The 27,109-nt window shown below is 37.6% G+C and overlaps 1 protein-coding gene and 1 long non-coding RNA gene across 2 annotated transcripts in view; one reads left to right on the forward strand and one right to left on the reverse strand.

Annotated features, from left to right (window-relative positions):
• LOC149528119 (uncharacterized) overlaps positions 1 to 27,109 on the reverse strand; it is a 79,177-nt gene that overhangs the window by 13,536 nt on the left and 38,532 nt on the right. Inside the window, exon 2 of the mRNA XM_089810971.1 lies at positions 25,939 to 25,995. Coding sequence (XP_089667097.1) covers positions 25,939 to 25,959 — 21 coding nt within the window. The 5' untranslated portion in view covers positions 25,960 to 25,995. The remainder of the gene's footprint in view (positions 1 to 25,938; positions 25,996 to 27,109) is intronic.
• LOC149528121 (uncharacterized) lies at positions 3,341 to 4,496 on the forward strand. Its single transcript, XR_016359046.1, has 3 exons — positions 3,341 to 3,410; positions 3,631 to 3,738; positions 3,949 to 4,496. It is a non-coding gene; the product is annotated as an uncharacterized LOC149528121 (long non-coding RNA).

Raw genomic sequence — 27,109 nt, forward strand, 5'->3', positions numbered from 1 at the left:
TCCGAGCAAAGTATTACATGCAACAACGTTATAGGGTGAGGGTTGAATCCCACCAAAACCGCACGAGCTAAATAGGGAAGGTCTTTCACTTTCGAAATGGCGAATTACAGAGAACTCCAACAGAAATTCGTAGTACAGAGAAAATAATCCAAAAAGCATACCGACTACAACCTACAAGCCATGCTTAAATACCCATGGTGTATAAAGATAGCCGATGGTGACACAAATTACGGAAACAAAAATAAAAATGGGTCCGAGATATATTAAATCAATCAGCCCGTTACAAAAGTTTGATTTATTATTTATTTTATAACAGGAACATTACAGCATTTGTTCACCATGATAAAGGTCATCAAAAGTATGCAACAGGGTGCCTGGAAAGTCCATCCTTGTAAGCCCAAAAGTAGTTGTCCCCTTGTTCCCCTTTGGCCCCATGGGACTCCTTAGTCCAACATGAGGTAGCATGCTTAGAAGGCGACCTAATCAACATTTTCCCTTATGTAGCCAAATCATTTTACATACCATGGCTTGTTGCAATAATTAAATATATCATGTATTAGACCAGATCACAGATAACAGTTTAACAATACCTCAAATTGTAAGCAATGATGCCTTTCACTTCACAAGTATGCCAATTTATGAATGTGCAATCACAAGTATTACATTTGGTGGTGACAGTAGTAAGAAATGTTATGAATATATTCTAGTATATGCTCATACCAAAGGTCGCACCATACAGTTATGAACTACTATATGTTTCTTCCTTATCCATTGATGATTAACAGTAAACAGTGATGCTTCTATTTCTTCTTTGACATTATCCCTCGGGTTGTCTGATATGAAACTCCTTTGATGATCTCCACTCTTGAGCTTGGGGTTGGAGCTCCTCGGGCACCTCATCATATCACCATATCTTATTATCTCCATGATGGTGACATTCTAAACCTGATTTAAGTATCTTATTATTGATTTTATATGTCTATCTCTAATGCAAGCATATCCAATTATGAATTGAGATTATAGTATTTCCTAACTTGCTTTGCTGGATCTTCATCAAGATATAAAGGTACTCTTGAACCATAAGTAATTTATATTTGATTGTGATCTATGGTGAATTTGAATACTAATAATTGGGGGACATTACGGTGATTTGTGATTACTTGGGTTTCAAATCAATTCTTGATTATCATGGTTATCTTTGCATCCTCTAGGGCTTAAATAGTATAACCTACATTTCCCTAAATAGAATCCTTTGACTTTCTAATTAATAAATTTTCAGAGTTGGCAAACTTCCTTTGGGAGGAGAAAAACTTCGCTTTCTTGGTCAGTAATCGAAATTCTGAAATTATGGGCATGTCAATGTAATAGTCAACATCATCATTAGAGAAGAAATGTGAAATACCTCACAGATGCCAGAGGTGGCTGATGATTTCAGATCACATGCCACTCTAGTAGCATTTTTGGAGTAATATCATAAGGAGTAAAATAGCACATGTGCGTGCTTGCAAAGATAAATAATCCTTCCAACAAGTGTTCTACTTCTTACATCCTAGATATCTATCATAAAAAACACGTTTCTAGCATTTCTGGGATTCAAAAGCATGGTTTGTGTACATACTACATAGTAAGCTGACTCTGATACTCTAAATGTGGTTTATGCCATAACAAAGTGAGCATCACACGTTAGAATGTAGATTAAATCAGGAGCATCACTGTCATAACCAAAGGTAGCTCATTCCTAAACTTGAAGTCTTTGCTATGAGCAAAAGCTTCTTTGAAGCAAATGTTTGACACCGAGAAGTGGCAGAAGTTTTCTTACTCAAAGACACTTGCTAGGATTGGTGTGTTGGGTAGTCGATGAGACCATTTTTTGGACTCTGGCTAAGAAGATTGTAGATGTATATATTTAAAAGTATTTATACGTTTTTTTCCTTTTCTTTCTTAATAGTTGAGAATTTTATTTTTCTTCATTTAGAAATTAAAGCTTCTAAGTAACTAGAGTAAGCTTTTAAATTGATTTCATTTTGACCTTTTGTAAATAACTCATTAGCAATTGATTTCTTCATATCTATAAGTAATGGTTAAAAATTAAAAGTCAAATGCGGGCTACATTTATGAGAAATCCACCAAGCAAGGAGCATATAAGACATTTGGATGGAAGTTTGAAGGACTAGTATAGGCCCATTCAAGATATAGACTAGTGCTGGATAAAATTTGTTGCCTTGATTTTTGAAAGCCCACAAAATATAAAATTTCCAAGTAATTTTCCCTTTGTACACGATATATTATAACTACAACTGTTGCTTCTATGTGTTGTGTACAACCATAGAATATCATCTGATTCTGATTTTTGCCAGTGATAACTGGCGATTTTGGCAATTTTTAGATGAATTGCTAAGTCGATACATCGAGTCAACAAAAATCGGGATGCATGAACTGAATCGAAAAATCACCTAAATAGTGGCGATTCTGGGATTTGTGACACGTTCAATCCCTTTGTTGATGACACTTTGTATAAGCAACTTGGAGGAAGTTTGAATTATCCCATTCTTACTAGACCCAATATTGCATATATTATTGCTTTAGTTTCAAGGTTTATGTCAAAACCTCAACAAACACACTTTAAAGTTGCATGGATATGGATACAAATATGGTATTGGGTACGGATACGGCCATTTTTTAAGACCACCAATATGGATATGGTTGGACACAACATTAATAAATAAAACATAAACGTATATTTAACATAGTTTTTAAGTTATTATAAGGAGATTTTTATTACTTAAAAAGTGATATTGACACATAAATATTTATAAGGTAATTTAACACTTCACAATATGTAAACACAATAAAGTTGCATTAGAAGATAACCCAAAAAATGGGTTGCTGAAGTAGAGTAACATTTCATTTGTCTTTCTCATTCGGTGCAGGTTTGTTTAAACCATTTTGTTTAATAATTGCTTTAATAAAGTTTTTTAAAAATCAAATTTGGGAAGATTTACGTGAAATCTTTTTAAAATCAAATCCCATAGTATTTGGCATGGTTGGAAAATCAAGTTTATTTTGGGCAGACATGTTTACAATATTTGATGTGTATCTAGGCAGTATTGGATACATTTCCAAATTGGATACGGGTATATGAGCGCCCAAGGAAGGACATGGGAGTTTATGGTAACTTTGGCTAAAAGAAAATTTAAGATATATCAAAGGAACAATTAATATGGGATTATTTTATGATGCAAATTTTGCTTTTTCTTTACAAGTATTTACTGATTCAGATCTAGGTGGAGATTTAATTATGGAAAATCTACTTGTGATTATTGTTTCTTTGTTGGTTCAGGTGCAATATCTTGGAAAAGTATAACAGAACATTTCATTTTCTCTTTGCTCAACTGAAGTTGAATACAAAGGTTGTACTAATGCATCAAAAGAGACCCCATGGCTGTAATGTTCCTCCAATCTATCTTTATAAAGATATAAAAATAAGAATAAATTATTAATTATTCTATATTAGTTCCACAACTTCAAAACTAATAAAAAATAATTAATTATTCTAAGTTAAATAATACCATTTCATTTTATGGTCTAGTTGTTAAATTTTGGATTCATTAATTATTTCCAATTGGGCAGTTTTGGAAGTTTATGGAACTTCCACCTTAATTCTTCCAAGATAAATATTGGCCATGGATGATAGAGAAGGCATGCAGTGAATTATTGAATCTATGAACATTTTCGAAGGTAGCCTTATTACTTCCTTTTGTCAACTTTCAATTGGCCTAGTGGAATGCAAACGATATATTCTCACATTCTTTTACTAATGTGTTGTTGGTCTATTGGGCTTCATAGGCCTCATTTCCATCCTTTCACTAACGTATTGTTAGCATATTGGATTCATATCAATTAAAATTCTGATCCAAGCGACAGAGGTTTGATAAGTGTTTTACACAGGAGGAGGCAGATGAATTTATAACAATTTCGCCCGAGAAGAATGTGTGGATGAAATGTCAACGTGCGGCATCTTCCAATGGACGTGATAATTAAGGAGCCAATATGAATCGAAGGGCACACCAGTGATGAAGACAAACAAAGATGGGAATTGGTGTTCTCCCTGTCAAATACAAATTGAAGTCTGAACTTAACGGCATGGCTTACATTTGCAAATAAGCTATATCTTTATGTCTGTTGATGGACGAAAACAGCATGCTTACAATCTGAACTGTACGAGAGGACAGTATAATCGGGAACATGGCATGAAGCAGGAAGAATACTGGAAGTAATTGATCATGACAGCCTCAAACAGGTGATAAAGACAATCATCCAAACAAGGAGTCCGGTTAGCAACCAATCCTTGATGCAATGTCACAGGTATACAATTATAAAAATATTCTGAATAATTTGTGAAAGAGTAATGTTCTTGTATCTGGTTTATGAACCCCTGTTGCATATTTTAAATAAATACTTTTCAGTACCATATACAACTCAAATTCATATTTAAGAAAGATGTTGCACTGGTAAATGAAATCTATGTTCGGATTCTATTCAGAGTTTATATTCAGAATTTGACAGTGTGTTAAAACAACTTCTAGAAATTGTCCATTAGAATCACATATAGAAGTCTGGAATTTTACAGTGGTATCAGAGCTTTCAGTCCTACCAGCCTGTGGGTACAAATATACATATGCCAAAAGGAAATTATAACTTCCTTAACACTAGAGTCGGACAAAATAGATTGTTAGAATCATTTGATTCCTCTACACAAGTTGATATTGAAGACAGTCATATTGAGTCAGATGAGGAAATAATCTTTGAAAACAATATGGGAGACGTAGATGACACTAGGGATCTCATAACGGCATTACTCAAGAGCCAACAAGAGATGCAAAATAATGTAAATCATATGGCAAATTTGATGGCCCAATTCATGAACAATAATAGGAATCAAACTCAAAATAATGTAAGGGAAATAGGTGAACATGAGAACCAATCAGTAAATGGAGAATCCAAAAATTCAACTTCAGCGAGACCCTTCATGCCAACCTTCACCCCTAGAAATTCGAGAACCTGCCATTAGGGAACTCCAGGAAGAGGTATATCAAGATTGGTTACAAGCAGGTGATGAATTCAGAACATCAATGACTTTTAGAGAATATATGGATGTCAGGATGAAACATAAAAATAAGGGGCAAAGGGGGTATAATAATGAATTACAAAGAAAGATTGGTAAAATGTCACTCCCTTATTTTGATGGGTCGGGTAAAATTGCTGCTAGAGCTTGGGTACAAAAATTTGACACATACTTACAATTAAATCTGATGATGGAGGATGAAGCCATCAAATATGCAGCATTACATTTGGAGGGGATTGCCCATGAATGGTGGCATCATGGACAGCTTACATTGGGCCATAATCAGATTAACATTTATGTTGTTTTCACAGAAAGGCTTATTGACACATTTGATTCTAAGGATCCTGAACTCCATCTCTAAGATTTGACTTTGCTTAAACAAACAAGTACAGTGGAACAATATATTTCTGAATATGAAAAATTAGCAGTATTAGTAACAAAGATCTCTAAGAGGCAGAAAATAGTGATATTTATAGATGGGTCATCTGATACTACCAAAGGGTGGCTTAAGTCTTTAAATCCTCCTTCCTTGCACTTAGCCATAAAAAGGGCTAGAGAACTAGAACCCCCTTTAAAGGAAATATATTTAACAAAGGACCACTCTCTAAGCTAGATTTTGATAAAAAACTTTTTCCAAACAACACACCACCTAGAAACAAATTAGAAAAAGAAGAGCTTGATGAACTCAGAAGAAAAAATTGTGTTTCAATTGTAAAGAAGCATGGGCACCAGGGCATAGATGTTTGGGAAAAGGGGAAATTCACTACGTTGAAGTAGTATCAAATAGTGACGATGAGGAAAACATAGATCCAAATCAGGAACAAGATCCCAAAACTACAGAATAGGTTTAGGAAAATCCACCAAGAAAAGGGAAAATAGAAACAATGACAGGGACTCCGCATTTTGACATTTTCAGAGTAAGAGGGATTTTACAAGGGCAACGAGTCATTGTTATGATAGACATTGGTGCTACACACAAATTTCATTGATACTGCTCTTGTTAAAAAACGTGGCCTACCTACAGTGAAACATGAAGGTTTTGGTGTCCGAGTAGCAGGTGGTACTACTTTAGTAAGTACACATAAGGTTCCTCAATTAAGTATTACTCTTGGTAATTATACAATAAAAGATGATTTTTATGTGGTTGGTTTGGCTAACTCTAATGTTATGTTGGGCATTCAATAGTTGATATCTTTGGATAAATATTCATAGAGTTTCAAAAGAATGCAATTTTCTTTCAAAGTTAATGGGAAAAAAGTGATCCTCAGAGGAATGTCAAATGGAGGTCCCCAGGTTGTATCTGCTAACAGAATGGAGGCCATTTCCGCCATGGTGATGTAGCTTGGTCAGCACAATGCCTTATCTCCACTAAGGTAACAGGTATTGAAGCTAAACATTATCAAGATGATGAATTGCATATTTTAGATTCACATAGTATGGTTTTTAGTGACATACCTCCAAGAGTACCACCAGATAGAGGTTTTGAACATACTATTGAGTTGGAAAAAGGGGCAAAACCAATTATTACTACTCCTTACAGACATCCTAAGGCATTCAGAGATGAAATAGAAAAGGCCATTAAGGAGTTGTTGGATATGGGACATACTAGGCCCAGTTCAAGTCCATTTGCTTCTTCAGTGGTGCTGGTCAAGAAGAAAGATGGAAAACTTCGCATGTGTATAGATTACCATGCTCTCAATAAAAAGACCATAAAAAATAGGTATTTGATTCCCCGCGTTGATGAATTGTTAGATGAATTACATGGTGTTGTATATTTTTCTAAAATTGATTTAAGGTCTGAATACCATCAGATAAAATTACGGGAACATGATATCAATTCATAAAATTGTTTTCCAGTGTCATTATGGTTATTATGAATTTTTAGTCATGTCATTTGGACTAACAAATGCTCCAACAACTTTTTAGTCTTTGCATGAATCATATTTTTAACAAACAACTAAGGAAGTTTTTGTTAGTTTTCTTTGATGATATACTAATTTTTAGCAAGACTTGGGAGGAACATTTGCGTCATATTGATGAGATTTTGGGTATAATGGAATCACAGTCTCTTTATGCAAAAGCATCAAATGAGAATTTAGTATGACATAAATTTTATATTTGGGTCACATGATCAGTGCCAAAGGTGTACAGGTTCATCAAAAGAAGATTAGAGCCATTTTGGATTGACTACCTCCACGAAATCTTTTAGATCTAAGGGGTTTCTTTGATCTATGCAGTTATTACAAAAGATTTGTTAAAGGATTTTCACAACTTGGAGCACCACTAATAGATCTTACCAAAAAGGGGGCATTCAGATGGACTGAAGAAGCAAAACAGGTATCTGACAAACTTAAGGAGGTAATGAGCTCTTGTCCAATTCTTGTACTTCCGGATTTCAATCAACAATTTGTCTTAGAATGTGATGCTAATAGTGAAGGAATAGGGGCAGTTTTAATGCAGAATAAACATCCTATAGCTTATGAAAGCAGGAAACCCAATAATGTTGAATGATTGTATTCAATATATGATAAAGAAATGTTGGCAATTATGCACGCATTGGCTAAATTTCAGCAATATTTAGTTGGGGGCAGATTTGTCATTAGAACCGATCATAACAATTTGAAATATTTCTTGAACCTGAAAGATTTGAATGACATGCAACAGAAATGGGTTAGTAAAATCCAAACTTATGATTTTGAAATTGAATATGTTAAAGGTAAGAATAATGTAGTTGCTGATGCATTATCTAGAAAATCAGAAATAACTGCTATATCAGGGGTAACTGCTGATTGGAAATCTCTATTGTTAGTCGAATATTCTAAGAATGCATTTGCATGTGATTTAATGGATGGGAATGTACAGGATGACAGATATAAACTCAAGAATGATATTATTTACTACAATGATAGAATCTTTCTTGTACTTGGTTCTAAATTAAAACTGAGAATTATGCAGGCAATTCATGATCTTCCTTTGTCAGGAAATCCTGGTCATTTTAAAACTTACCGACAAATATGTGAGTGGTTCACATGGAAAGGGCTAAAAAATGATGTCTTACATTATGTGAAGAAATGTATCATGTGCCAGCAAAATAAAGTTGAACATTCCTCTCCGGCCGGATTACTTCAGCCTTTACCCATTCCAAAACAAAAATCGGAAAGTATTTCTATGGACTTCATTATTGGTTTGTCCTAAGTACAAGGTAAAGATTTTATTTTTGTTGTGGTTGATCAACTAACAAAATTTGCCCACTTTCTTGCCATCACTACCGAGTTCAATGCAATTTAGGTTGCTGAATTACTTTTCAAGAAAGTGTTTTGTTTACATGGTTTGCCAAAGAACATCATTAGCGACAGCGACAGTAGATTTCTGAGCATTTTTTGGGTAGAGCTATTCAAGTTAACAAGTACAAAACTGAATCATAGCACCAGTTATCATCCACAAACGGATGGGCAAATTGAAATTGTGAACAAATTGGTTGAAGGGTACCTTCATAATTATGTAGTTGGGCATCAAAAGGCTTGGATTAGATGACTGCACTTAGGAGAATATTGTCACAACATGTCATATCATATGTCTATTGGTATGACTCCATTCGAAGCTTTGTATGGATACAATGTTGTATCTTTTGTTGATCTTGCTTTTGAAAATAGTCATGTACCCAAAACTCAGAACTGGCTTCAAGACAATCATGATATTCTAAAATCACTTAAGGATAACTTACAATGTGCCCAGAATCAACAAAAAAATTATGTAGACAAGAAATCTATGGAGCACAATTTTGGTGAAGGTGACTTGGTCTATCTCAAGTTACAACCTTATCAACAATCTTCTTTCAAACGTAGTGCTGCCGAAAAGTTGAAACCCCACTTCTATGGACCTTACCAAATTGTCAAAAAAGTTGGTACTATTGCGTATGAATTGCATCTCCTTGAGGGTAGTCGTATACACAATGTCTTTCACGTTTCATGTCTTAAGAAAGCTTTGGGCAAAAAGGTGACACCTTCAAAAGAATTACCGCCTTTTGATTTCAGAAGGAAAATTGGAAACCATCCCATAAAAAATTTTGGTTGTACGCAAAAGATGTTTACGTAACCGCACCATCAAGAATATTTGATTCAAAGGAAGAACTTACCAATGGATGATGCTACATGGGAAGGCGAATAGGTGCTTCAACATCCAAATTTACAGTTGCTTGTGGGCAAGCAACAAGAGGGAGGGGAGATTTGTAATGTTCCTCCAAATCTATCTTTATAAAGATAGAAAAATAAGAATAAATTATTAATTATTCTATATCAGTTCCACAACTTCAAAACTAATATAAAATAAATAATTATTCTAAGTTAATAATACCATCTCATTTTGTGGTCTAGCTGTTAAATTTTGGATTAATTAATTATTTCCAGTTGGGCAGTTTTGGAAGTTTACGGAACTTCCACCTTAATTCTTCCAAGATAAATATTGGCCATGGATGATAAAGAAGGCATGAATAGAATTACTGAATCTGTGAAGATTTTTGAAAGGTAGCCTTATTACTTCCTCTTGTCAACTTTCAATTGGCCTAGTGGAACGCAGAACGATATATTCTCACAGTCTTTTACCAATGTGTTGTTGGCCTATTGGGCTTCACAAGCGCCATTTCCATCCTTTCACTAACGTATTGTTAGCCTATTGGATTCATATCTATTAAAGTTCTAATCCAAGTGACGGAGGTTTTATAAGTGTTTTACACAGAAGTCAGATGAATTTATTAAAATTCCGCCCAAGAAGAATGCATGGATGAAACATCAACATGCAACATCTTCCAGCAGATGTGATAATTAAGGAGCCAGTCTGAATCGAAGGGCACACCAGTGGTGAAGACAAACAAAGACAGGAATTGGTGTTCTCTCTGTCAAATACAAATTGAACTCTGAACTTAACGGCATGGCTTACATCTGCAAATGAACTATATCTTCCTGTGTGTTGATGGATGAAAACTGTGTGCTTACAATCTGAACCGTACGAGAGGACAGTATAATCGGGAACATGGCAAGAAGCAGGAGGAATACTGGAAGTAATTGATCATGACAGTCTCAGACAGATGATAAAGACAATCGTCCAAACAAGGAGTCTGGTTAGCAACCAATCATTGATCCAATGTCACAGGTATACAATTATAATAATAATCTGAATAATTTGTGAAAGAGTAATGTTCTGGTATCTGGTTTATGAACCCCTGTTGTATACTTTTAGTAAATATTTTTCAGTACCACATACAACTCAAATTCATATTTAAGAAAAATGTTGCACTGGTAAATGAAATCTATGTTCAGATTCTATTCAGAGTTTATATTCAGAATTTGACACTGTGTTAAAACAGCTTCCGGAAATTGTCCATTAGAATTACATATAGAAGTCAGGAATTTTACAATGGCTTATAAGGTTACTTGAAGATTTGGGTCTACCTCAACAAGCATCTACTCCATTATATTGTGATAGTCAAAGTGTTGTTGCATTGGCCAAAAATTCAGTTTTTCATTCAAGGACAAAGCATATTTCTCTCCAAAATCATTGCATTAGAGAACAAGTTGAAGACAAACAAGTGGCACTTCTCTATTGCAAGGGGAAAGATCAAGTAGCTGATATTTTGACAAAACCTCTTTCTAAAGAGAGATTTCAATTTCCTTGTAAAAATTTAGGGTTAAAGCCCCTTGATGTAAACTTCCCAAGTAAAGATTAAGAGGGGTGTTAGAAAATTAATCTTTCCTTGGATGTATTTAATTTAGGATATTCCAAAGATCCTTACATGTTGTTTGTCCTCTAGTCCAAGTGTGAGGACATGTCATTTCATTGTCCTCTTGTCCATGCATGAGGACAAGTCATTTCTTGTTATTCCTTTATTAAGGAAATTAGTTTATCCTCCTTAAGTGGATTTGGACACACTTTGCACACACTTATTATGAATTGTGGCATTCATAGAAATGAAGGTTACACATGCAACTCCTTTCTCATCTCTATAAAAGGGATGCCTCTCTCTTATTCTTCTACACGTCACATTGATGTTATCGTAATGAGCTAAATCTCTCTCTCTCTCTCTCTCTCTCTCTCTCTCTCTCTCCATAGGCTTTGCCTTTCATTCATAATATTACACAAGGGGTTTTGCTTTATTTTTCCCCTTTCGAAATCTTTGTCTCCTCTTGTTGATTATTTGGTGCACACTCTTGGAATTTTTTTATCTCATGGTAACTTATCTTCTCACTTTGCTCACTTGAATTATTTAATTTCCTTGATTTGTTTTTCATTTCCTTACATATTCTGTATGGTGGATTTGTGGGTCTTTCTAACGTAGCCATATACCATAGTTCTAAGTAATGGTTCAAATTCTCTCAAATAAAAAATGGCCATTAAATTAAATTTGTCTACCTCAACTTTTCTTAGTGCTACCTTTAATGGGTATTGGTCATTTGTACGTTACCACGAGTTTCTGAATTTTGTGTGTGCTACTCCTTCAAATGTGATGTAGGCTAGTAAAACCTCTTCTACCTTGCCCTTGTTTTTCTTGCTCTTGCTTGTCATGGAAATTTTTCTTTTTGTTGATGTCTTCTTGTCCACTCCTGAATTTTTGTAGCCCACCTCAAACATTACTTTGCTAGGGTCTTCAAAGCCGTCCTTTAGCATTTTATAAAATCTTTCTTACGATTGTCTTCCGCCAATTTGCGTTGTCTATGTCTTACGATGGCATGATCCCTTTTGTGTGTGCAGATGTTTGGGCCTATGTACATATGGTTGTTTGTATGCGAACCCTTAGTTGATCTCCTTATAGGTTTGTGACCTCCTTCACTTAGGGTTAGGTTACTCTTAAGAATTTTGTGACCCTTGGTTGCATCATCCTTTTTTCCACAATGAATATTATTACTTACTTTTCTATAACATGTGCCTTTATCTAATTGATGTTTCTGTTTTTTTTTTCCTTCTTGTCACGTTAATTCCTTGTGGTGGCTCTAAAGTGTTTTTGGCTCCATTCTTTGTTTATCCTATCACACTTCCTTGTATGCTCTTTTGGTAACTCCTCTTGTTTCTGCTTTGTTCCTCTCTCCTCTTGGCTGTGGACCTTTATTTTGATGCATATTGCCATATACATGTACTTGGCATTGTTTGGTAACACTTGTTTTCGCACCATGTTTGCAAGTAGTAAAGGTCAAAAAAATTGTCTGCGAGTGGGGCTGATTCCACACCTTTGAAACCTCCATTGAATACCTTCCACCATATTTTTGGTACCAAATTGTTTCCTCCCCTTTTACTATTGGCAGTTTTGCTAGCTTCTGAATCACTAGCCATAATACATTGGGTCTTATAGGGTGCTTCTTCCCCTTCCTTCTAGCACTTTTCAATGACTTCGTTCACATATCTGTCTCCTTCACAGATGAATAGATCATCTACCTTGAGGGGTGGTCCAAGTGTTCCCCCATACTCCTTCAAGTTAGTTTCACCATCTGTATCTTCCCTAGGTTCATCCATTTTTGGAGGTTGCTTCATTTGTTCTTTCTCAGCTTCTTCATCAATTGTTAGTTTGTGGTGACTGATCAGGAAAGTATTGTACATCATAAATTCTTTGGGGCTTGAGGCATCGCCCTGAAATTTATTTTTTTGGGCCCTATTTTATTAGGATTTTGGGCCGATATGTAATTATTAATTATAACAATAAAGTGGTAAAAATACTTGTATAAAAGGGCTTAGGGTTAGGGATTGTTTCAGTGTGAGTGATGCAAAAATTGGTTCTTGCGCCGGTATTGAGCTATAAGGGATTACGAATTGTAATCAGGTTGTAATCACTAGTTCGTAATAATATCGAACTTGTTTGGTGGACGTAGCCCAAAGATTGGGTGAACCACGTTATATCTTGGTGTCGTGTTTTTTTCTGTGTAATCTATTATTTTCTAATATTGGTTATATTTGCATGTAATTGTTATTTCTGTCTGTGGTTTAATCCTAACAAGTGGTATCAGAGCAAGGTTGTTTTTTAGTTATCCTCGACAAGAAAGTCTCACGGTTGAGTGGGAGCAATGGTAGACGAGGGTAAGCTGAGGGTTGACAGGTTTAATGGGCAAAACTTTCAGTTATGGAAGATGCAAATCGAAGACTATCTTTATCAAAAGGATTTATGGAAGCCGTTGGAAGGCAAAACCAAGAATCAGAGATCTATTTCAAATGACGAATGGGATCTTTTAGACAGAAAGACACTTGGTAGCATTCGATTATGCCTGGCACCATTAGTGGCATTTAATATTACAAAAGTGAAGACGACAGAAGAATTGATGCAAACCCTAGCGAAACTGTATGAAAAGCCCTCCATTTCAAACAAGGTATTTCTCGTGAAGCGTTTATTTAATATGAAAATGGCAGAAGGTGGCTCTATTGCAGATCATTTAAATGAGTTTAATACTATTATTAGTCAGTTATCTTCTGTGGGTATCAATTTTGATGAAGAAATTAGGACTCTTGATTTTGTGTTCTTTGCTTGAAAGTTGGAATGGCTTGGTAATGGCTGTGAGTAGTTCTCTTCTTGGATCTAGTACCCTAAAATATTATGATGTGATTGGTGTTATATTGAGTGAGGAAACTCGTAGGAAAACCTCAAGTGGATCTACATTAGGAAGTACTTTGAATGCACAAAGCTGAGGCAAAACAACTGACAGAGGAAGTAATTATGGAAATCGTGGAAAATCAAGAGGAAAGTCAAAAGGGAGGAGGTCTCAATCGAGGGGACCGAACGACTGCTGGTACTGTGGGAAACCAGGGCATAAAAAGAAAGATTGTTGGACTCGAAAGAAAAATGAAGGAGATAAACCAGATGGAGACAAGGAGGCAAATGTGGTAAGTAACAAATCCGAAGAGGATGTTTTGCTTCTGTCTTTAGAAAGTGTTGATGATTCGTGAGTTTTAGATTTTGGTGCTTCATTTCATGCTATAACTCATAGAGGTTATTTTATTGATTATGTCCAAAGGGATTTTGGACTTGTTTATTTGGGAGATAATAAACCCTGTTAGATTGTTGGAAAGGGAAAAGTTAAGATTAAGTTGCAGAATGGAAATCATTGGCTACTACATGAGGTAAGACATGTTCCAAGCCTGAGTAGGAATTCAAGTTCAGTAGGGCAACTCGGTGATGAGGGTTGTGTAGTTACTTTTAATGATAAAAATTACAAGGTTTCAAAAAGTTCCCTTGTAGTAGCAAAAGGTGTGAAAGTAGGCACCTTATATCTTTGTACAGGTCATATTGTTCCTTCTACTTTAATTGTTTCAGAGAAAAATGAATGTTCAAAAACAATTGTTGCAGTTGAGCAGGGAGAACAAATAACTGCTGTAAATTCTGATACAGCACTGTGGCACAATAGACTTGGGTACATGAGTGAGAAAGGTATGAAAGTATTTTATTCAAAGAAAGTTTTACAAGGACTGAAATGAGTTAATATGGATTTCTGTGAAAGTTGTGTGTATGAAAAACAAAAAAGAGTGAGTTTTGTGAAGACTAGGAAGGAAAATAAAAAAGAGAAATTAGAGCTTGTGTACATAGATGTATGAGGACTGGCTCAAGTATCTTCCCTTGGAGGCTCTCATTATTATGTTACATTTATTGATGATGCAACTAGAAAAGTATGAGTTTATTTCCTTAGACAAAAATCTGATGTATTTCAAACTTTTAAGAAATGGAAATGCTTGGTTGAAAATGAGACTGGTAAGAAATTAAAATGTCTCAGATCTGATAATGGTGGTGAGTATTGCAGTCATGAATTTGAAGATTATTGCTCCACTAATGGTATTTGTAGACAAAAAAATTGTTCCAAGGACTCCACAGGAAAATGGAGTGGCAGAAAGCATGAACAGGACTATAATGGAGCGTGCAAGGAGCATGAAGTTGCATGTTGGGTTGCCCTTACACGTGGGCGGAGGCAGTCAATACTATTGTATATTTGATTAATAGAGGTCCCTCTACTCCTTTGGGTTGTGGTATTCTAGAGGAAGCATGGACTGGTAAGAAGGGTGAGTTATTCTTTTCTTAAAACCTTCGGTTGTGAAGTGTTTGCTTATATAGATTTTGAAAATAGAACGAAGCTGGAAGCTAAGTCAAAGAAATGCGTATTTTTTGGATATGGCATTAATGAATTTGGTTATAGGCTTTGGGATTTTGGAAATCATAAAATTGTAAGAAGCAGGGATGTCATATTCAATGAGAAAGTATTGTGCAAAGATCTATTGCAACAACATGAGAAGAAAGAAGGTGATTATGCAATGCTGGATGATACTCCAAAAGATGATGTTCCAGCCATTCCTCATGATGTCCAACAACCGCAACAACAAATACCACACACACCAGTGAATGTTAGACGGTCAACAAGGCAAACTAGACCTCCACAAAGATTTTCTCCCTCTTTGTATTCTATTTTACTTACTGATGTTGGTGAATCTGAATGTTATGATGAACCTGTGCAAGTGGATACTAAGATTCAGTGGGAGTCTGCAATGAAAGATAAAATGGACTCTTTGCTGAAAAATAAGACATGAGATTTATGCAAGTTGCCTGCAGGTAAAAGGGTTTTACAAAATAAGTGGGTTTATAGGTAGAAAGAAGAGGACGGAGGTAAGAAAAGATTTATAGCCAGGTTAGTGGTAAAACGATTTGCACAGAAAAAGGGCATTGATTTTGATGAGATATTTTCTTGTGTTGTTAAAATGACTTCTATCTGTACTGTTTTAAGTATTGTGGGTACTAAAGATTTGCATTTAGAGCAGCTTGATGTTAAAATAGCCTTCCTTCATGATGATTTGGATGGAAAGATATATATGGCTCAGCCACAAGGATTTGAGGTCAAAGGTAAAGAGAATTTAGTGTGCAGATTAAAGAAAAGTTTATATGGCTTGAAACAAGCACCCCGGCAATGGTATCTGAAATTTGACAGTTTTATGCATAAGCATGGATATAGTAGGTGTCATTCAGATCATTGTGTTTATTTTAAGAGGTTGGATGATGACAGTTACATTATTTTATGTTTATATGTTGATGATATGCTTGTCTAACATGGATCACATTAAGGAGCTGAAATGCCAGTTAGCACATGCATTTGCTATGAAGGATTTGGGGGCAGCAAAACAAATCCTTGGTATGAAGATTTGCAGAGATAGGAAGAACAGGAAATTGACGCTATCTCAAGCTGATTATGTTGAGAAGGTGTTGCAACGTTTCTCTATGGAGAATGCTAAAGATGGCAGCACACCTTTACCTGGTCATTTGAAGTTGACTAAGGAGATGTGTTCCAAGACACAAGAAGAGGAGGATAAGATGTCCAAGGTACCCTATGCTTCAGCTTTAGGAAGCTTGATGTATGCTATGGTATGTACTAGGCCAGATATTGCACATGCAGTGGGAGTCGTTAGCAGATATAGGAGTCATCCAGAAATTGGGCATTGGCATGCAGTTAAATGGATTCTTAGAAATTTGAGAGGAACATCCAATAAGTGTTTACACTTTGGGGGCTCTACTACTGATTTACAGGGCTATGTTGACTCAGATTTGGCAGGGGATATTAATACCAGGCGGACTACTACAGGTTATGTCTTTACTGTTGGTGGGGCAGCTGTGAGCTGGGTTTCTAGGTTACAGAACGTTAATGCTTTATCCACTACAGAGGTGGAGTATGTTGCTGCTACAGAGGCAGCCAAGGAGATGATATGGCTTCAGTTCTTCTTGGAAGAATTGGGACACCCTCAGAAGGATAATTATTTGTTTACAAATAGTCAGAGTGTCATTCATCTTGCAAAGAATTCAGCTCTGCATTCAAAGACAAAACACATACAGTTGCGGTACCATTTCATTCGGTCAGTTTTGGAGGATGGACAGTTAAAGCTCGACAAGATACATACAGATGACAATCCAGCAAATATGTTTACAAAGGTAGTAACAAGGGAGAAGCTGAACTCCTCTTCGGCTTCGGTTGGTCTTCTAGACTGAACATGAATAAAAGAACAACAATATCCAGGGTGGTTTGATCTAATGGGAGCCCCATGTGGTAGCGGTATTGCTATAGGATCAATCTCCAAGTGGGAGATTGTTGTCTAGTGTGGAGTCTAATCAGTCCCCAAGTGGGAGATTGTTAGTTTGTGGTGACTGATTAAGAAAGTACTGCACATACTTCATAAATTCTTTGGGGCGTATTTTTTTTTGGGGCCCTATTTTATCGAGATTTTGGGCTGACATGTAATTATTAATTATAACCCTAAAGTGGTAAAAATACTTGTATAAAAGGGCTTAGGGTTAGGGATTGTTTCAGTTTGAGTGATGCAAAGATTAGTTCTTGCAACGGTATTGAGCTGTAAGGGATTACAGATTGTAATTAGGTTGTAATCACTGAATCCTAATAATATCGGACTTGCGGTTTGGTGGACGTAGCCTAGGGATTGGGTGAACCACATTAAATCTTGGTGTCTTGTGTTCTTTTCTGTGTAATCTATTATTTTACGATATTGGTTATATTTGCATGTAATTATTATTTTTGTCTGTGGTTTAATCCTAACATCAATGTCATATGTAACGAATTCTTCTCCCCTCGTAGGGTGCTTTTAGTTTCCAATAGCCATTAATCATTACCCAAAGAGCTAGAGGGCAAAATAGGGCATTCGTAATGTGTTTTTAGATTCTTGGAATTGTTATTCCTGCCACCTATTTCCTTATGAGTTGTTCTTCAAGATCCATCAATGGTTTGTTCTAGTCCCTATTCGGTCGATAGGTTTCTTTTGTGATTGCTTGGTCATCCAATTCTCCATCATGGATGATAGTCCAATCACCCTTAGTGATGTATCCTAGCATGTTGATCTAAACTGTATGAGTCGTTCTTTCCTGGTAGGCTTTTAATATATATCCATTTATTGGTTCTTTGATGGGTCTATCGTCAAGTGTTGTTAATTTTACAGCCTCATTGTTCCCTATCTCCTTGATTTTATATGGTCCCAACCAATGAACTTCCCGAACTTGATTTGTTGCAATGGTTATATTTTAGAACTAGTTGGCTTGATAAGAAGTTCATTTCCCAAATATGCTTATCGTGTTAGAATTTCTTGCGGCGTTGTGCTACTTCAGTTTCCCATTGGGTTGTCATTCATTTTTCTGCCAACTTTATTAGGTTATTCAGTCGTTCCTTGAGGTTATCATGCCCCCCCCATTTCCTCTCAACTGGCACTCTGAGGCTTGGTACCCATACTACATATTCTACTGGTACTACTGCCTCCTGGTCGCACATCATCTAGAAGGGTATATGTCTAGTTGTTGCTTTATAGGTTGTTTAACATGTCCAAAGCATTGTCAATAGCTTTTCCTCCCAATTGCCTTCTTCCACACAACATGTTTTATATAGTACAGACACAAGTATTTTATTTGTGCCTCTAGCTTGCCTGTTAGCACATAGGTAGTATGGGCTAGACAAATTGTAAAATATGTGGAAATCATTCGTCATTTCCCATACTACGTGGCTCACAGAATGTATGCCATTATCACTAGTGATTGAGATTGGGATCCCGAATCTAGTAACAATTTGCACATATAGGAGTCGGGCAAAACTTATTTTTGTGTTATCTAGAAGTGCCCTAGCCTCTACCCATTTGGTTAGGTACTCTGTGGCCACTACAATGTACCTACAACATTTGGCTATACACATACTCGAGGAGCCCACAAAATCTACTCCCCATCTCTCAAAAAATTCTTGAGTTTGTTATGGGAACAAGGGCATAAAAAATATATTTTAAGAGGTTTTCCTTCTCTTTGGCATGTATCGCAACCCATTACCCACTTATTTGCATTTGTATGCAGTGTTGGCCACCATAATCCAGCTAAAAGCAATTTCTGAGCTATTGTCAAGACACGTGTCCCCTTGCCAAGCCTTTGTGCAACTCACATAGTACGCTAGGGATCTACTCCATGACGCACGTGCAAAGTACATGGGTTGGCCCCATTTTGTAGTGCAATCCTTGGATCGGTTGAAACATTTTGCTTTTTAAGGCCAACTTCCTTCTTTCATTGGGTGGCCTTTCTGGAGGAAATGAGGTCGTAGACAAGTATTTCCCAATGTGTTCATACCATGCAGAAAAGACAGCGATCGAGAAAGGTGGTTGTTTGGGAAACCCTCATTCACTCCTTCCATCAGTTTGCAACTCACATAGTATGCTAGGGATCTCCTCCTTCATGATGCACCTACAGAGTACATGGTTTGGCCCCATTTTGTAGAGCAATCCTTGGATTAGTTGAAGTGTTTTGCTTTTTAAGGCCAACTTCCTTCTTTCACTGGGTGGCATTTCTAGAAGAAATGAGGTCGTAGACAGGCATCTCCTAATGTGTTCATACCATGCGGATAGGACGGTGATCGGGAAAAGGTGGTTGTCTGGGAAGTCCTCGTTCAATCCTTCTGTTAGTTTGCCAGATTTTATTCTTGATAAATGGTCGACCATAACATGGCTCTAGCCTGGTCGTACAGTAATGTTAAATGTAAATTCCTACAGCAGCAAGAGCCATCTAGTAACCCTTCCCTATGTTATTGGTTTATTAACAAGGTACAAAAATGCATAGTGGTCTATGCAGAAGGTGAAGGGTGTGGCAAGGAGGTAATACCGGAACTTCTAAACTACATAGACCATGCCTAGCACTTCTCTTTCAATCATGTTCTAGTTCCTCTATGCTTTTGATAGTTGTTGATTGGCAAAGTATATTGGGTGGTCCAATCCTTCGATACCCACCTGAACCAGGGTAGCCTAATGGCATAGTTTGACTCATCTACATGTATGTGGAATTCCTCGCTCCAATTTGGGTATAGAAGGATCAGTGCTCCCACCAATCTTGCGTAACTCGAGTAGTGGTTTGTTTTGTCCCCCATATGAATGGTTCCCCCTTCCTCATGAGTTTCTCTAGGGGTAAGAATATTTATGGAAACCCTTTGATGGGTCGTCAACAGTAACCAACATAGCCCAGAAGGATTTTACCCCTATGACATCTTTTTGCTCCTCCATTTCTATGACCACCCTGACTTTGTCTGAGTCGGTTTTCAATCCCTCCTTGCACACGACGATTGAGTAACTTTCCCTATGGTACAATGAACTGTTATTTTTTGGGGTTTAGTGCTAGGCATGCTCTTAGGCACTGCTCCATACATTTTGTAATGTTGTAAGGTGAGTTTCCTTCAAGCTGAATATTGACCAATCATCCAAGAATGCCTTGAAATTCCATGTTTCCATTATGTCGAGGATGTGAAGAATCCTCCTTTAGAATGTGGTAGGGGCATTGCACAGGCTAAATGGCATCTGATTATACGAGTACACTTTGTCTTCTACTACAAAAGTTGTTTTTAATTTATCCTGTTCTACACGATTGATCTGATTATAACCAGAGAATTCGTCCATGAATGAATATATTTCATGTCCTGCCATCTCAAGTATGTTGTCCATGAAGGGGATTGGAATGGGTCTTTGATTGTCACTGCATTTAGGCATTGGAAATCTACAAAAATTCTGATCTGGTTTGCTTCTTTCTTCAAAGAGATAACAACATGGGACACCCACTCGCTCTTTTGTAATTTGAAAATGGTTCTAGCCTCTAGCATCTTGGTGATCTCCTCTTGTACTTTTGTTGTGTGGCTCTTATTCGTGGGGTACAGCCTTTTTCGCACCGGTCTTGCACTAGGTACTAAAGGTATTCTGTGCATGCATAATGCTAGTGGCACTCCCTTTAGATCCTTGTATGTCCATGCAGATACATCCTTGTGTTGGAGGAATATTTTTAATGCAGCGTCTTTCAGTATTGGGTCCCAATCATCTCCCACTAATATCACTTTGGGGTCTTCTTGGTCACCAAAGTTTTATTTCTGCTATATTTGGTTCGTTGTATTTCACTTCCTTGTCCTCAAATTGGTGAGCAGCTGTGTCATTTATCCTAGCCATCCCCTCCTCATATTCCTTGTACTCTATTGGGTATGTGTCCTCATTTTCCTCTACTTTTACAACTTCCAGCATGGGGCAACTTGGTTGAAACATCTCAGAATCCTCCATCTGCCAATGGAATAATCCTTTAAGAGAACTAGTTTCATCTTTCAAGCAGCTACTAAGCCTTTGTTATTGGTTCATTGTATGTTGCTGCTTCGCAGCATTCTTTGAGTTTCTTGAGTAAAACTGCAAGCATTAAATATTATATTTAAGAAAGTCTTTGGTGTGTTTCTTCCTTGGTATCTTGAACCAAATGTGCTAAAGAATATATGTATTTCCATTCTTGGGGAAGCCAACATGCATACTTTGGCTTTCGTAGAGTTTCCATGAAGCACATATGGCATTTGTATATTTTCTGTTAGAGATTTCTTTTATAGATGTTAGTTAAAAGTATCTTCAGAGAAAGACTAAAATATACCTTACGAGGGAGCTGCCCTCTTAAACGTAGAGGGTCATACTCCACAAATGATCTCTCCAACTGTTGTGGGCAATCTGTCACTACACCATTGGACAGTTTGTAAAGAAATTCAAATTGACAAATCTGTTTACCAACAAAACTGTAATATCTTCCTATGCCACTCAATGCTTATGCATATTTCCTCAGCTCAGCCTTCCCATTTCTTGAGAGTTTTGACGCTAAACAAGAAATTGGAGGAGCACCAATACCCACAAAGAGAGCCAAGTCCAAAATTGAAGGCAAGTGTATCTATGGACAAACAATGGAAGAGACATATGTTTACCGTACGGGTAAAGTAAATGAACGCATACAGAAAGTAACAGCAAAACAGTAGCATAATATTCGCAATAGTAAGTGAATGATGATTTACAATGATCCCGGACGGGATATAAATACTACTACCGAACCTTTTCGAAGGAGTCCGTCGGCCACAATTATTCTATCCGTTACAAACTATTTACCGCTGGACCGTCGGCTATAGAAACACCGCCGGACCGTCGGCTACAGAAACATCGCCGGACCGTCGGCTACAGAAACACCGCCGGAACCAGCCAGTCGGCTAACACCATCCCCCCCAAAAAGAAAAGTCGTCTCCTGACGACTGACAAAAATATCTAAGACAAATTAACAAACAAAATACATTAATAGAGTGACTACAACAAGAGAAATGTGCTTCTGCCACATCACTTCCACATTCATCCCGTTACATCTGTAGCCTCTGCTAACACAATACTGTCTCCTCAAGCTGACCTTGATAGCCACCTGTGCTATTTTCTCTGTTTTCAGTTCCTCGGTGCCCTAAGCCAAGTGTCGTTGCACTGCCTTCAACTGGATGATCAGCTCCTCCCGAGCTCTCTACGCATCCACCAAGACAGCCTCACAACCAACACCTGCTCCTACTACCTCTGGTACACAGAAAGTCCATGCCTATAGCAACTTCAACTCTTCTCAACTGGTCAGACTCCCACGATTGATATCCGCCACGACTGGGGGTCTAGGGGGCAACGCCCCCGGCGGGGTCGAGGGGCAGCGCCCTCGCGGGGTCCTGGGGCAGCGCCCCAGGTGCCTCGCCGGCAAGACCAAATTAACACTTCGCAACCCACATTAACCTGCATTTTTGTGTGGGTTGCGAAGTGTTAATTTGGTCTTGGCAGCGAGGGGCGCTGCCCCTCGACCCCGCCCTGTACTGCGACAGGGAGCGCACCCGGGGCGTTGCCCCAGGACCTCGCGAGGGCGCTGCCCCTCGACCCCTCCGGGGGCGTTGCCCCCTGGACCCCCAGTCGTGGCGGATATCAGTCGTGGGAGTCTGACCAGTTGAGAAGAGTTGAAGTTGCTGCAGGCATGGACTTTCTGTGTACCAGAGGTAGTAGGAGCAGGTGTTGGTTGTGAGGCTGTCTTGGTGGATGCGTAAAGAGTTCGGGAGGAGCTGATCATCCAGTTGGAGGCAGTGCAACGACACTTGGCTTAGGGCACCGAGGAATTGAAAACAGAGAAAACAGCACAGGTGGCTATCAAGGTCAGCTTGAGGAGACAGTATTGTGTTAGCAGAGGCTACAGATGTAACGGGATGAATGTGGAAGTGATGTGGCAGAAGCAGATTTCTCTTGTTGTAGTCACTCTATTAATGTATTTTGTTTGTTAATTTGTCCTCGGCGATTCGAGACTTGCTTTATAAATAGGGGCTGGCCGGCAACGGAGACAGAGGAGATGCTGACAGATTGGGCCACGGAGCCGGAATTGGGACCCATTGACACTCCTATGATGAAACTGGCGCATGAGATTGTGGGACTGTACAAAGATGTTTACTACGGTCGTCAGCGTGCGGAGGCGAACAGAGTCGCAGCAGAGCAGTCATTGGCAGCTGAAACTGAGGCTAGACAGAAACTAGCCACCGACTTGACCGCCCAGCAGGCAGCATGGGCCACAGAGCGGACAGCACTACTGGCAGATTTGGCAGCCGCGGTGCAGGAGAAGGACTTGGCTAAGCAAAGTATGGAAGTAGCGGTTCGAGATAAGGATGCGGCTGAGTATGAGATGCAGTTAGCCAGGACGCAGGCCATGGACGCGGCACTTCTTCTAAAGGAGGCCGTCGAAGTGAACTTTCAGATCCAGACAGATCTCCGTATTAGGACAGAGAAGGTGTATGAGTTACGTCGCCAGCAACACACTTCTGGGACGCCCCCTTCTCTCTAGTTCTTTCTGTAGTATGTAAGTTGTCTCCTAATTTTGTGAGTCGTCAGGAGACCACTGTTTTTTGGGGGGGATGGTGTTAGCCGATTGGCTGGTTCTGGCGATGTTTCTGTAGCCGACGGTCCGACGGTATTTTGTATTCTGTAGCCGACGGTCCGGCGGTAAATAGTTTGTAACGGATAGAATAATTGTGGCCGACGGACTCCTTCGGGAAGGTTCGGCAGTAGTATTTATATCCCGTCCGGGATCATTGTAAATCATCATTCACTTACTATTGCGAATATTATGCTACTGTTCTGCTGTTACTTTCTGTATGCGTTCATTTACTTTACCTGTACGGTAAACAACATATGCATGTGGACAACAACTTCTAGGCCAAGCAAAGTTTGCATTTTTTGGAACAATGATTTGAAATTCCCATATTTTCTTTCTTTGTTATTGATGATTTTTCATACTTCTAAATCATAAATACTTAAATTTATTGGTACAGATGCATGTCATAATTTTGGCACTAGCATGTGCATCTTCAAGTATTGCCATCCAAGTGCTGTCCTAAAAATGGAACTTTTTTGGTTTTAAGCGCAATTGGAGTATATCTGAGCACACATACATTGCTTATTTATTCCCATACATGACGATTGAGTCCTATGTCCCATAACAATATAATTCTATCCACTGCTAGTATGGTAGAGTGTGTGTCTTGCTTTGAACATGCACAGGAGCCACTCTATGCCCACATATTTTTCCTATAATTTCCATTTTTCCTTTTCATGTGCAACTGCAACCAAATCTACAAAAGTAAATCCAAGATTTTTACTCGTTTCCTCTATTTTTCTGCTTCAAGCATGTAGCTGTGCACTAAAATCTTCTTTGTGCATCAGATTGTTGTTTATGCAACTAAAGGCTCTAGATGTCTGTTTTATGCTCTTACAACCAGCTGCATTCTGATCTACATATGATCAGTTCATGTTTTTCCACTATTGCTTCTGAATGGCGGCTCTGTGATTCAAAGGAAATTCTAAACAGTGTTCAACTTATTTCTAGAGTCATCTTGTCCCCAAACATTTTCTGCACAAAGAAAACCCTCTGATTACTAGGAAAGAAAACTTCAAAAGCCAAACATGCTGAAATTATTATTTAAAGGATTATTAGTGTCAACTACTAGGCTAAACCCCAAGGCATGTCATTTTTTATCCTTATAGTTTTAATCCTTCTAATTATCAGGCTGCAACACAAAAGATGTAATGCCTGTAAGGGCTTTTTTCTGTTCAAAGTTGAGGAGTAGTTGTTTGATGATAAGGATCTATCTATCTGGGAGGAAGGCATTTGATGATCGTGACCACAATTGAAGGGGTGGAGAACCACAATACAAGGTAATTTCAAGTTTTGTTTTCTCCTCTGCATTGTCAGTTGTATTTGGTTGAGAATTTGTGATTTAGACCAGAGACAAAGTTTATAATTTGAAATTGGTAACATTGGTCAAATTCTATTTCTCTTTCCTATGTTTTTGTTTCCACACATTATATTTGGCATGAATAACAATGACAATTAATTTCCATACTTGTTAAATATTTCATTTTTGTTTTTCCCATTTTAGACTGAAGTAAATGAATTTCATTTAAGTTTGCCATGCAAATGGAAAACAATTACAATCGAAATTTAAAAGCATTAAGAGTAACAAGATAAGCATAAGAGAGAATGCAAAATGTTGATGGTGTAAGACGCCTTGATTGGCTAAATGCCTTAAGAATAATTATTCAGGTAACCCAATATCACATTCTACAACATCCTTGGGCAAACTCTTACACCATATATTTAGCAAGGCCTTCTAAAACACAGATAATTTAAGATCAAAAATTTGAAGATGAATATAAAATTCCTAAATGGAAAAAAGTAACATTGAATTTTAATCCAGAGTGTCTTTCTGTGACTTAACAGCTAAGCATACTAGCTGTTCTAGCTTTCATAGGAATATAATTTCCCTGTGGCCTTGTCATTGGACTGATTTACCTATTTGTTCCTTAAAGTTATATAAGATCCATTTCCCAAAAAGAACACTTATACCTATTTGTCACACTTTCAAAAGGTACAAGTATAAACACATTATAGAATAAGAATCTAGCAATAGATAAATATAAAAAGACTGAGACAAAGAAAGTGCATGTACTTTTACAGTTAGATTGGCCATTTTGATAATGCAAATTTTAAAAATATCCAAAGATCTCTGCAAGAAATAAAATGCCAATTCGGTAAGTGTCACTTCAGATGAATTTTGACTGCTAGGATCTTAAAGACGATTGATATGTTAACAGCATACATGTTAAGAAAAAGCAAGAAACAGATCATATTGATGTCCACAGATAACTAAAATTAAATTATGTTGCCATGCAATATAAAATGGTTCTCTAACAAAGGGGACAGCATGCCTAAGCTATTTAGGCCACAAGATAAAAATAGAAGCATCCTGAAGGGCAGAAAATCAAACCCAATTTTGCCAAATCACTAAGGAAAACCTATGCCCGGCTAAAAGTGATGGTATCTTCTCAGACAGCTAAGGAATATCAATTGAATGTCATCCCTAGGACCTAGACTTAGATGACACGTGCTAAGGAAATGGCTCTACCTAGATTAATATGGGAAATCCAGAACTCAGGAAGTAGAAGAAGATTGTTATGTCATCATTGATCCGATGAACAAGGGAATGTCTAGAGTTAACCAGCGACATAATAGCATGCTTGATGAAGCAATTATCCCTTAGTAGGAGTTTCATCTTCTTATCCTTCTCTTACGTAGAATTCAAGGTGAAACATAAAAATAGTGCAGCCCATTTAGCCAACCTTGGTATAGGACACTAATGGTCACTGAATAAAGGAAAAATTGATCCCTGGAGGACCTTATTAACTCAAGATTATTTTTAGCAGCACATTAGACTCTTATGACTCATCATTTTTCCTTCCAAGGTGGTCAAGGCCAATCGCATGATAGAGTCTATAGGCATAACATCTCCTCCTCTGGTTCAATGCAAGACTAAATTGTGGATTGAGGGGAACAGTGTGTTGTAATTCTCTTTTCTCAGGTTTCAGAAGTGTGACTTCCAAAGTCCTGATTGAAATTCTTAGAAGATAGCGGAATCCCCTTGGCATGTAAGCCAAAATAATTTAACCTCGTGGCAAGTTCTAAGAAAGATATTTTTCACCCAACAAAAAATGTAGCTGCATAAGTTCTATGAATGGTGAAGAGCACAAATTTTGCTTGGCGACAAACTGATACTGACAAATATACAATTTGATGTTAATGTACATCATCTTCATAACACATTCAAGCTGTACTTACGAAAT

Source organism: Cupressus sempervirens, chromosome 11 (genome assembly GCF_028749045.1).
Source record: "Cupressus sempervirens isolate cs-2001-9-10 chromosome 11, ASM2874904v1, whole genome shotgun sequence".
Lineage (NCBI taxonomy): Eukaryota > Viridiplantae > Streptophyta > Pinopsida > Cupressales > Cupressaceae > Cupressus > Cupressus sempervirens.